Below are 12,188 nucleotides of genomic sequence, written 5' to 3' on the forward strand. Positions count from 1 at the left end.
CCTGCGGCCGGGCCTAAATGCTAGTAGACTAGGTGCGACTCTCAGGTCGCCACGAAGGATCTGGGGGAACTGGCGGGAACTGGGGGCCAAGTTCCTGGCGGGAGGTGAAAACAGACCGGGCGTCCTCCGTCCGCTGAATGGGGAAGGCCCGCAGAGGATGAGAACCCCAAAGGATTAGTGGGTGGGTCGGTCAGACAGCGAGGCCCGGGATGGGGGTGGGAGGGAGGCCCGGTGCTGGAGAATGAGGGGGCGGGGAGGGAGAGTGGCGCGCTGGAACCACCACCAGGCCCAGAGATCTATTTACAACCGAGGCCAAGGCGATGAGGCCGCGCCTTCCCATGCCTATCAGCCCTCGGCCCGATCCGCGAGGCGGAAGGGCGTCAGGGCCGCGGCCCCAGCGGCCTTCCCGACCCACTAGCCGGAGGGCGGCAGACTCGGGGCTGCCGAGAGTGATGGGCCGAGCCGGTGAGCCCGGCCTGAGGGGACGCAATGGGGGACGGCTGCGGGACCCTCGGCGCCACTATATGGGAGCAGACAGGCGCCCCGCACTCCGGGGTGCTCACCCCTCGGGCTTGTGGCCTTTGGACCTTCCCCCGCCCGTTCGCTGGCCGCCAGCTGGACCTCGACGGCGCCTCCCCTACCTTCGTTCGCCAGGTCCGCCATTTTACTTCCTCAAGCCCTCCCACAAGGCTCCGCGCTGGCCGCCGCTCGCCTGCTTTCTGCCAGAAACTCTCGCGCGTGCGCACTTCCCAAGCCAACGCCGAGAGAGGAGGGCGGTTCGCGCCTGCGCGCCGAGTCGAGCTCTGTATTGCTGTCACTGCCAGGCCCTGTTCCCAGCACTCGCCTGCGCACTAACCGCCCCCGCCTCCTTTTCCCGCCGATCGAGGGGGCGTGGACAGGGCAGGACGCATGCTCAGTGCCCCACGCGAGCGTTCCGGACAAGGGGGAATACACATTTAGTGAAGGGGCACGGCTGGCGCCGGGTCTTGACGCCCCAGTTTACTGCTTGTTTTCCAGGGGATCCCAGTGGTGGGAGAGTGAGCCATCCAGAGCGCCGCGATGGAAACCTTCTTCTAGGTAAATCCTGGGGGGTCTGCGGACAGGGGCAGGGGCGCTTTCCACACGCAGAGGCCAGAGGGGGTGGCCTGCTAGGGGTTTTTGGCTCCCTGTCACTTCAGGCTTTAGTTTCCCCTTCTAAGGGGCAAGTACATTGGGCAAATGCTTTCTTGGGGAGGTGGGGAGTGGTTGGGGTGAGCAAGCAGAAATCAGAGGTTAAACATAACTGGCCAAAGGTGGGGGTGTCCGTGGGGGACACAGGTGTTGGCTGGGGGACCCAGCGCAAGGGACTTGATCTCTCTGGGCCAATAGAATGGGAGCTCCAGGATGGCCATACCCCGATGTCATGAATGGAACAGCGCCCTGGCATAGACTGGGGCCTGGAGTTTCATCTGTAAACTAGTGACCCGGTGCATGAAATTTGTGCACATTAAAAGGGGATTAATTAGAGAAAATAATTTAATATTGCTATTTGCTCTTTCTCTATAATAGAAGTGTCAGAGATGAAAGAAAATTAGTAAAATGTATATGAAAACCTTCCTCCTGTCAGAGTCTAGGGCTCACCACGGGACCCAGAGACAAGTCCCCGCCCACCCACATGCACCTCAAAATCGCGTGAGACCCAGACCTGGCCACCCTCCCCCCATTGGGCTAGATCTAGACCAGGCCAGGCCCACCCTTGTCAAGCCCTGCCGGGCAGTGGGCGTAGCCTCAGGTCCCCTGGTCCAGCGCCAGGATGGGAGGCGTGGCCTGAAGTCCCCCAGCCCAGACTGGGGCGGGGGGAGCATGCCTTGAGGTCCTCCGTCAAGCCCTGCCAGGTGGGGGACACAGCCTGAGATCCCCTGTCAAGCCCCACTGGGTGAAGGGCATGGCCTGAGGTCCCCCATCAAGCCCCGCCAGGCAGGGTGGGTGCAGCCTCAGGTCCCCCGGCCCAGCACCAGGAGGGAGGTGCAGCCTCAGGTCCCCCGTCAAGCCCTGCTGGGCAGGAGCGCAGCCTGAGTTCCCCCAACCCAGCACTGGGGGGTGCACCTTGAGGTCCCCCGCCAAGCCCTGCTGGGTTGGGGGCACGGCCTGAGGACCCCTGTCAAGCCCAGCCAGGCAGGGGGACAACAGCCTCAGGTCCCCTGGCCCGGTGCTGGGGCAGGGGGTGCGGCCTAAGGTCCCCCGGCCTGGTGCCAGGGTAGGGGGCGCGGCCTGAGGTCCCCTGGCCTGGCACTGGGGCTGGGGGAGCAGCCTGAGGTCCCCTGTCAAGCCCTACCCGGGCGGGTGTGTGTGTGGCCTGAGGTCCCCCGGCCTGGCGTTGGGTTGGGGGGAGCATCCTGAGGTTCCCTAGTCTAGCACCAGGATGGGAAGTGCACCTTGAGGTCCCCTGTCGAGCCCTGATGGGTGGGGGACACGGCCTGAGGTCCCCTGTCAAGCCCCACGGGGGTGGGGGAGGGCGTAGCCTCAGGTCTCTGCTGATTGCTCATTAAAGCTCCTTATGGGAACTTGGCTTCAGCTGTGGGTGCAGCCATCTTTGTGATGGAGTGATGGTCAATTAGCATATTCCCTCTTTATTAGATAGGATGGGCTGATCAACCCCATAGGCTGATGTAAGAATCTAGAATGGGACTCATTCTAGATTCACCTGCTATGAATCTCTCAGAACACCCTGTGGGTTCTGCCTTACCAAAGTCTAGCCCAGACCCACCTGCTCTGATCAACTTGGCTGTCAGCACCCCAGGCCAGACCATCCTCCTCTTTCTCCAGGAAGACTGGACAGCATCCTCTCTCTTTGCTTTCCTTCCTTTCATTCTTCTGGAGCTCCAGGCTCTGTTCTGCACACAGCAGCATGCGCAGGAATGTTTTAAAAATATAAATTGGATCAAGGGCACATCTTTCCTTAATGCTTCCAAAGGGCTTTTGCTGAACTTGGAATTGACTCTAAACCTCTTATTCAGACTTACACAGGCCCCTGTGCTTTGCTCCCAGGCTCCCCCTTACTTACTGCAGTTCAGCCACAGGGGTCTTTCCATCCTTGGAGCACACTAGACTCCTTCCAGCCTCAGGATCTTTGCATTTGTTGATCTCTCTACTTGGGACTTTGTGTGCTATGGCTTATCTAGGTTTGAATCCCAGTTTCACTCCTTCTCCAGGGGGATCTAAAGGAGGAGGTCCTCTAGCTTGTGAGCTAAGAATAGTGTTACATTTTTAATTGTTGGAAAAAGCCAGAAGAGTAATATCTTAGAACATGTGAAAATTGTATGAAATTTAAATTGGAGTGTCCATAAATAGTTTTTTTTTTTGAAAATAGCCATATCCTATATAATAAAAGCCTAATATGCAAATTGTCTCCTCTGGTGGTTGTTCAATCAGGAGTGGGAGTTCGATTGGGAGACTGGGAGTTCAATTGCTCGCTATGACGTGTGCTGACCACCAGGGGGCGGCGTGGAACGAAGGAAGGCCCCGGCTAGCAGCAGGAAGGCCCGGATAGGCCCTGACCACCAGCCAGGCCTAAGGACCCTACCTATGCACGACTTTTGTGCACCAGGCCTCTAGTATTCATTATATGTCATTACATATAATCCCTTCTTGGTCTTTGCCATATCTCTGAACCCTTGGACCTTTAATGAATTCTTTCCCTGCCTTTTTATTGGTTTAAGTTATGTTAAATAGATACTGTATATCACCATTTAAAATAGAAAACTGCCAGCCATGAATAGGAGGTGACTATAAAAATAAACAGGGCCCTGGCTGGTGTGGCTTGGTTGAGTGCTGTCCCATGCATGGAAAGGTCACAGGTTGGATTCCCAGTCAGGGTAAATGTCCTGGTTGTGGGCTTGATCCCCAGTAGGGGGCTTGCAGGAGGTGGCAGATGGATGTTTTCCCCTAACCCTTCCTCTCTCTCTTAAAAAAAAAAAATCAATAAAAACATATTTTTAAAATGTTTAAAAAAATAAACAGGAAAACAAAATGAGGTTTTAAAATTTTGGGTGGCTACTGTTGCCTGCCAAGGTGCTGAGCCTGCTTTTTTTTTGATGTTAGGAGATTAGCAAAGCATTAGAGGGGGATTAAAGGCATATTATCACTTACCTGAACTTTCTCCTTGACATGATGAGAAGGCATGACAGATCATTGAAAATGGGGTAGCTATAATCCATGTGATTTGGTGTCATTTAATGCCATGTCTACATGTCTCCTAAAGTCATTTCATACACTACACTCATCCCACACTTTGGGAAACTCCCAGAAACATGTCATCACTTGGTAAATATAATCCAGTTGTGGTTTTTCAAAGCACATGGTAGGCCAACTGAATTTCCACTGGTTATACAATTTTCATCACAGTGTCTGTGGCTGCCAACATCATGCCCTGCAGGCTTTCTTTTGATATCTTTATTTTGTCTCCTCTAAGAAATTAACTTAGTCAATATTTATTTATTAAACAAATATTTGTTCATCACTTCTCTGGTGGTTTTAAAATATGGCCCCAAATTATTTTACCTTCTTCCCATCAAGAGGTGAAGTCTCTGTCCCCTTCCCTTTCATGGAGATGAGCTTATTACTGGTCCATCAACAGAGTATAGTAGAAATGACACCAGGGAACTTATAAGGCTAGGTCATGACAGAGTAAGGGCAGGTAACTTTCGCCTGCTTTGCTGGAACACTTGCTCTTAAAAGTCTTCAGCCATCATGTAAGCAGTCCAACTGCCCTGTAAGGAAGCTGAAACAGAGACCACAAACCCCTGAGAGAGAACTGCCCCACCTATGCCTTGCTGTTTCTCACCTACAGAAACCATGAAAGATAAATTAAATGATGGTTGCTGTTATAAGCCACTAAATTTGGGGGTTATTTGTTATGCAGCAATATATATCCACCAGACCTACTATGCATCAGACACTGCTTTACATGTTGGGGTCCAAGATGAGCAAGACAGACCTTGCCTTCCTGGAACTTTGCATTCTTCTGTGGGGAGACTGACAATAGACAGGTAAGCAAAATAATTTGAGATAGTGACTAGTGCTACAAAGAAAATAAAACAGCATACTGTGACAGAGTGACAGAAGGGATACTTTAGATTGGTTGGTCAGTGAAGTCACCTCTGAGGGGTGACATTTTAGTAGAAGATCTGTAGGAGAAGCATTCTAAACAGAACAGTAAGTGCAAAGGTCTGAGGCAGGAACCAGGTTGGTGAACTGGACAAGCAGTGAGGAGCTCAGTGTGGGCCAGAACAGAGTGAGGAAATGCGGTTAGGGAGGGGCGAGAGTGAGGAATTTGGAGTTTTTCCTAATACAAGGCTTGGAAGTGGGAAGTGGAGGGATACAAATTGTTTACCTTAAACTAACCAGCCTTTTTGCTGCCTGCTTCCTCCTTAGCTTACTAGGAGACAAGTCCAAGGTACCCCTGTGCCCGGCTGAGCTCTGAGAACTGTGAACTTCCTTATCCACAGTCAAGATGGAAAATGGCTTTTATAGTTGGGCTCCAGGTAAAAGCCTTCACAACTGTAATTCAGTTCTTGTTTTCCCATCGTGGGCAGGGAGCCAGCCATGTGAAAAAGTATCTGCCTGTGCCCAGCCCCACAGTGAGGTCAAGGACCCAGAGATGAATCAGATACAGTTTCCTCCATCAGGGAGCTCAGAGTCAGGTGGGGACAGAGGGTAGGCATCCAGCTGCCTCTCCTGTTCAGCACCGTTCCCTGTCTTCCCTCAGTCCTATGAGTTTCTCACAGTAGGATGTCCAATGTGGCTGACACTGACACAGAGGGCAACCCCTGACCTAAGCTGGGTGCATCAGTTAAATATGGTATGGAAATACTTACCTTACTCTATTTTATTTGTAATTAAAATATTGTTTAACTTTTGCCCTGGTGATGTAGCTCAGTTGGTTGGACATTGTCCTGTGCACCAAAAGGTTGCCTGTTCGATTCCCAGTTAGGGCACATGCCCGGGATGAGAGTTTGAGAGCCTGGTAGGGAGCGTGCAGGAGGCAGCTGATAGATATTCCACTCTTCCATCGATCTTTCTCTTTCTCTTTCCCTCTCCCTTCTTTCTCTAAAAATCAATAAAAATATTATTTAAAAGTTTTCACTTTCAAATTAAAATAAATTCAGACTTAACAAAATTCAGAAATAGTATCAAGACATTACACATAGCTTTCACCCAGATCCCCCAACATTCACATCTTAGGTAAGTGAAATGATCAAAACCAGGAAGTTAACATTGATGCAATACCGTTCACTAATGTACAAACCTTAGTCATATCTCATCCTTTCATCACTAACATTTATTTTCTGTTCCAGGATCCAGTCCAATATCCCTCCATAAACGACATCCATGTAGATATTGTTTCTCCATAGTCCTTCAGTAGGGATCAATTCCTCAGCCTTATTTTTCCTTAACCATGACACTGGTACAAGTACTGCCCTATTTTTTGTAGAATGGCCTTAATTTGTTTTTGTTTTTAATGTTTCCTCTTGATTAAATTTTGGTGATGCATTTTGGGCAGGAATAATGTGGGAGTGATGTTATGTTCTCAGGGCATCCTATTAGGAGGCACTTGATGTAGATTTGTGTCTTCACTGATAACTTAGATCATTTGGTCTAGTCAGGTGTCCTCAAACTACGGCCCGTGGGCCACATGCGGCCCACCGAGGACATTTATCCGGCCCGCCGGGTGCTGCTGCCTGTCCTGCTTAGCAGCCGACTCGTCCCGGGCCCGCAGTGTGCATAGGAATTTGTTCATAGTTTTTTTTTTTAAACTATAGTCCGGCCCTCCAACGGTCTGAGGGACAGTGAACTGGCCCCGTTTAAAAAGTTTGAGGACCCCTGGAGATGGTATCTGCTAGGTTAATACTTTTCCCCTTGTAATTATTTAATATCTAGCAGGGATATTTGAGGAAAAGGAGAGGCAGAGGGAGGAAAGAGCTTGTGGTCTTTCCAGGCAGTATTGCAATTTAGTAACAAAGCCCCCATTCTAGGCAAAATCTGAGCTCGCAGTGTCTGTGGACCAAAAGGAAAAGGCTGTGTCTCACAGTGACCACTGTGGGGTGGCAGAAGATTGGGATTAATTAAAAATGGCTCCAGGAAAAAAAGCAATTCATTCCTTCTTTTTTTATTTTATTTTTAAAAAATATTTTTATTGATTTCAAAGAGGAAGGGAGAGGGAGAGATTGAAACATCAATAATGAGAAAGAATCATTGATCGCTGCCTCCTGCACGCCCCCTACTGGGTATGGAACCTGCAACCCAGGCATGTGCCCTAACCGGGAATCAAACCGTGACCTCTTGGTTCATAGGTCAGTGCTCAACCACTGAGCCATGCTGGCTGGGCTTTCCCTTCTTTTTTAAAAAAATATTTTAAAAATTGATTTTAGAGAGAGGGAGAGAGCAAGAGCAAGAAAGAGGAACATTGATTTGTTGTTCCACTTATTTATGCATTCATGGGTTGATTCTGTATGTGCCCTGACTGGGAATGACACCTTAGTACCCTTGATGCATTGCATTGGGACAACAGTTGAACCATCTGAGCTACCCGGCCTTTCTAAGTAAACTTGTGGGGACTCAGAGGCTCTGCACCTGTTGGGATCTGGCATCGCTTGGGAACCAGGTCAGTAGGCGCTGGCTGCACCAGCAGAGGTAGAGCATGTTTCGGTTGCCCTGCGCCTGGCTGCTCTGAGGATCATGCTGTCATTAGTCCGCATGTGCCACCTCAGAAACCGGGGCTCCAGATCCTGGGAGGGCTTCAGAGGTCTGAGAATCCCTACTGAACCTGCCTGCAAAACTCATAGGGGCACTGGCTGGGTGACTCAGTTGGTTGTAGGTTCGATTCCCAGTCAGGGCACATACCTAGGTTGTCGGTTTGGTCACTGGTGGGAGGTAACCCATCCATGTTTTTTCTCTCTCCACCTTCCTTTCTCTCTAAAATCAATAAAAACAACAACAAACATCCTAGAATGAGGATTTAAAAAACACACCAAAAAACTCATGGGTACTAAGGTGTCTTGCTTTGGAGACTGGTTGCAAACCCATAAACCAACCTCTGGCCAAATGTAAATAAAGGGGGAATTTGCTTGAAAGTTACTAGGATGCTGATAAGATCAAAGAGGAGAAAACACTGGGCAGTTACAGCAGGTCTTGGGTTGGGAATTGTTTAGCAGTATTGGAGGGGCACCTCTTGAGGATGCCCCAAATTCAGTTGCTTTCAGTCTTAGTCATCCAACTCCCTGGTCAGAATCCAAGCAGAAAGTGTCGCATGGGCCCAGCACCACAAAGCATTTATCAATCTCTGCCCTGACTAGGGTCCCACCTCTATCCAGTTCAAGCCTCTATCAGATGTTGATTGAGTGCCTCTAGGTGCCCAGCTGTTGGTGAGATGCCATTTGAGGTATCTCGATGCCAGTGGGGGCATCCAGTGGGCAGTTGTACATATGGGGGCTAAGGGAGGGGACTTCTCAATCCATTTTGTAGTTATGGCACTCTCACTTATGGGCCACCACTCTGGAATGAAACCCCAAGTCCCTGCCACGATCTAGGCAGCCTTCCTTATCTCCCCCCATTTGCCCTTCCTGCCCCATCAGTCACCCTGTGCCGGCCACAGTGGCCTCCTTGCTGCTCTCCACACACGACAAGCCTGTTCCCAGGATGTGAGAGAACCCACATAGAAATGGTGTTTAAAACTATGGGAGAAAGGTCATCCCCAAAGAAGGTGGAACAGATGCTGGATAGCAAAACCCCGCAATTGTCCATCATAGAGGATTCTAGAAGGGTCTAGAGGATCTAGAGGATCCCATGACCTCAAAATAGGGTGAGAACTACTCTCTGGCATTGTGCCTTTGGATACATATGAATATTCAATACATTACAGTCCAATACCATACATACATACATACAGTACTAGAGGCCCGGTGCACGAGATTCGTGCACTGGGGTGGAGGTGGTGTCCCTCAGCCCTGCCTGTGCCCTCTTGCAGTCCGGGACCCCTTGGGGGATGTCTGTCTGCCTGCCAGCTTGGGCCCGTTCTCCCTGGGGATCGGGCCTACGCCGGTAGGTGGACATCCCTCTCACAGTCCGGGATCCCTCGCTCCTTACCACCCACCTGCAGCAGTCAGGAGAGGCTCTTGCCACCACCGCTGGGCTTGCTAGCCATGAGCCTGGCTTCTGGCTGAGTGGTGCTCCCCCTGGTGGTCAGTGCGCATCATAGGGACCAGTCTTCCACCGTTCGGTCTATTTGCATATTACACTCTTATTATATAGGACAGTGGTCAGCAGACTCATTAGTCAACAGAGCCAAATATCAACAGTACAGCAATTGAAATTTCTTTTGAGAGCCAAATTTTTTAAACTTAAACTTCTTCTAATGCCACTTCTTCAAAATAGACTCGCCCAGGCCGTGGTATTTTGTGGAAGAGCCACATTCAAGGGGCCAAAGAGCCGCATGTGGCTTGCAAGCCGCAGTTTGCCGACCACTGATATAGGATATCTATCTACCTATCTTATCTATTAATTGATGCGATGATGCACACTGACTACCAGGGGGCAGACGCTCAACACAGGAGCTGCCCCCTGGTGGTCAGTGCGGTCCCACAGCCCCTGCGTCTGCCAACCTCCTGCAGCATCCTTCCCGGTTGCCCTCCCCCTCCACGCCCCCCCCACGCCCCCCGCCCTCTACCCCAGGCTGGCCAGCACTAATTGCCCTGATCAGCTCTGATCACCGGCCAGGCTGAGGGACCCCACCTGTGCACGAATGCCGAGAACCAATTCCAGCATGTAATAATTACAAAAGTTTTACCAAAAGGTTGGTGAAGCCGAAACCGGTTTGGCTCAGTGGATAGAGTGTCGGCCTGCGGACTGAAGGGTCCCAGGTTCGATTCCGGTCAAGGGCATGTACCTTGGTTGCGGGCACATCCCCAGTGGGAGGTGTGCAGGAGGCAGCTGATCGATGTTTCTCTCTCATCGATGTTTCTGGCTCTCTATCCCTCTCCCTTCCTCTCTGTGAAAATCAATAAAAAATATATTTAAAAAAAAAAAAAAAGGTTGGTGAAGCTTGGGGAGCTCAACAGGGTTGAGTCACATGTAATTTACCTGTTGGAAACGGCTAAAAGGCACTCCTCCCAAACCTGAATAGGATTGTTAACTGCCAGACAGCTCAGGGCCGTGGTCGGCAAACTGCGGCTCGCGAGCCACATGCGGCTCTTTGGCCCCTTGAGTGTAGCCCCTTTCTCCAGAATGCTGAACCCTTTGTAAGGCTGGGAAAAAGAACCCCAGCAATTGGTGCCCAACCTGGGGCCTAATCCTGGAGTACCAACATCAATGGCAAGTTTCTGGAGAAAGAAGTATTCGCCTGAGCGGATGGAAAGTTCACTGTGCACAGAGCTCATGTCAGCTTCGGAACCCTGCCGATCTGCAAGTGTGTGAGTAATACTTTGTGTTTAAGTCAGATTATTATGGGGAAGAATTTGGCAAATAGGCAAAATTATAAAGAAATTGGAAAATCAAAAGGTACTTTTTAAAATCAGGCTGAAAAAAGAGTACCGTGGTCATCTTTAATATGGTTTCCTGTTCAAATCATGAAAAACCTAATTTGTTTTGAGGATGGAAAATCTGTAATTTCTAAAAAGCCACCAAATCCTCTGCCCCTGGAGAGGAGAGACTGGGCTGCTAGAGAGATTAAGGCTGTCAGCTCTCTCCCCAGGAGATTACACAATGTTTTGTTTAAAAATTATAGAAGTACTTGCTGGGAAATGCAAATTTTGGCCAAGATAACCTTGGGTGCTAGTAATTACTTCGGAAAGCGAAAAAGGAAAAAACTTAGGATCTGTCTTTATCTATTGAGCATGAAAAGACCAGATCTGTTACTAAAATTTCCCCCGAAGCAAGCAGGATGTGGGGGAAGGGAGACATGTGGAGATCCAATATGGAAGCCCACTCTCCCAGTATGCTAATTTAAAGTTTCCTTTCTCGCCATGAAAAAGTTTTAAAGCTACACCCTTTGTTAATGGAGAAAGGGGTGGTCACCTTTCCCCCAGCAGAACAGGTAGGCCAGCTTCCTGCCAGTAGTTTTCCCGAGGCAGCAAACTCTTAAAGAAAAAAATAGTGGCTCCTTTGAAATTAGTTTCCTGCCAGCAGCCATCTTTAAGGAATGTGGTAATTTGCATTTCAATGGCTACAAACTTCCTAAAAAAAATTTTGGAAGTTTGCTTAATTATATAAATAATAAAATTAAGTGTTTAGATATTTTGAAATGAAAAAATGCTAAAATATTAATCTAAATTTGCCTCATAAAAAACCTAGAGGACAGAACTGAAGCTATTGATTATGTCTTGTGTTTTAGAAATTTATTCTTAAGAATATGAAAGTGTTATTAATCTAGGAACTGCTAATATTTGACTGGCCAGCTCTAAAAGTTTAAATTTGATATCTTAAGATAATTATAAAAAGTATTATAATCTTTAAATCATATCCTATCTAATAAAGAGGGAATATGCTAATTGACCATCATTCCATCACAAAGATGGCTGCCCCACAGCTGAAGCCAAGTTCCCATAAGGAGCCTTAACGAGCAATCAGCAGGGACCTGAGGCTACGCCCTCCCCAGCCCCCATAGGGCTTGACAGGGTACCTCAGGCTGCATCCCCCACCCAGCAGGGCTTGACAGGGGACCTCAGGTCACGCCCCCCCACCCCGGCGCCAGGCCAGAGGACCTGAAGCCATGCCCCCCGCCCCATGGGGCTTGACGGGGGACCTCAAGGTGAGCTTCCTGTCCTGGTACTGGGCTAGGGGACCTCAGGCTGTGCCCCCCACCAAGTGGGGCTTGACAGGGGACCTCAGGCCAGGCCGCCCACCCCAGCATCGGGCCAGGGGACCTGAGGATGCGCCCCCCTTCCTGGCTGGGCTTGACAGGGGACCTCAGGCCGTGCCCCCCGACCCAGGGGGGCTTGACAGAGGACCTCAAGGTGCACCCCCAGTGCGGGGTCAGGGGAACTCAGGCTGCGCCCCCCCACCCCAGCACCAGGCCGGGGAACCTCAGAACGCACCCCCCGCCCGGCGGGGCTTGATGGGAGACCTCAGGCCATGCCCCCCACCCCTGCACCGGGCCAGGGGACCTGAGACTGTGCCCCCCTGCCTGGCTGGGCTTGACAGGGGACCTCAGACCG

At 50.2% G+C, this 12,188-nt stretch overlaps 1 protein-coding gene and 1 long non-coding RNA gene across 43 annotated transcripts in view; one reads left to right on the plus strand and one right to left on the minus strand.

Annotated features, from left to right (window-relative positions):
• The window catches only part of LOC308252344 (ran-binding protein 3), a gene marked incomplete at its 5' end in the record, with an annotated part of 80,381 nt that extends 79,642 nt beyond the window's left edge, over window positions 1-739 (minus strand). For 18 of the 42 annotated variants that reach the window (XM_080676821.1, XM_080676819.1, XM_080676810.1 and 15 more), the window contains one exon: window positions 642-719. In XM_080676821.1, the coding sequence (XP_080532947.1) occupies window positions 642-663 (22 nt within the window). Of the gene's footprint in view, window positions 1-563 lie in introns of all 42 variants that reach the window. The other 24 variants (XM_080676816.1, XM_080676831.1, XM_080676822.1 and 21 more) reach the window with 10 other exon arrangements.
• An 80-nt stretch (window positions 740-819) lies between these two features.
• Window positions 820-11,662, plus strand: LOC308250190. The gene is made up of 3 exons (XR_013960829.1): window positions 820-1,077; window positions 4,901-5,027; window positions 5,413-11,662. It is a non-coding gene; the product is annotated as an uncharacterized lncRNA (long non-coding RNA).
• The last annotated feature ends 526 nt before the right edge of the window (window positions 11,663-12,188 follow it).

The sequence above is a fragment of the Plecotus auritus genome (assembly GCF_963455305.1).
Source record: "Plecotus auritus genome assembly, chromosome: 6".
In the NCBI taxonomy this organism is placed as follows: Eukaryota; Metazoa; Chordata; class Mammalia; order Chiroptera; family Vespertilionidae; genus Plecotus; species Plecotus auritus.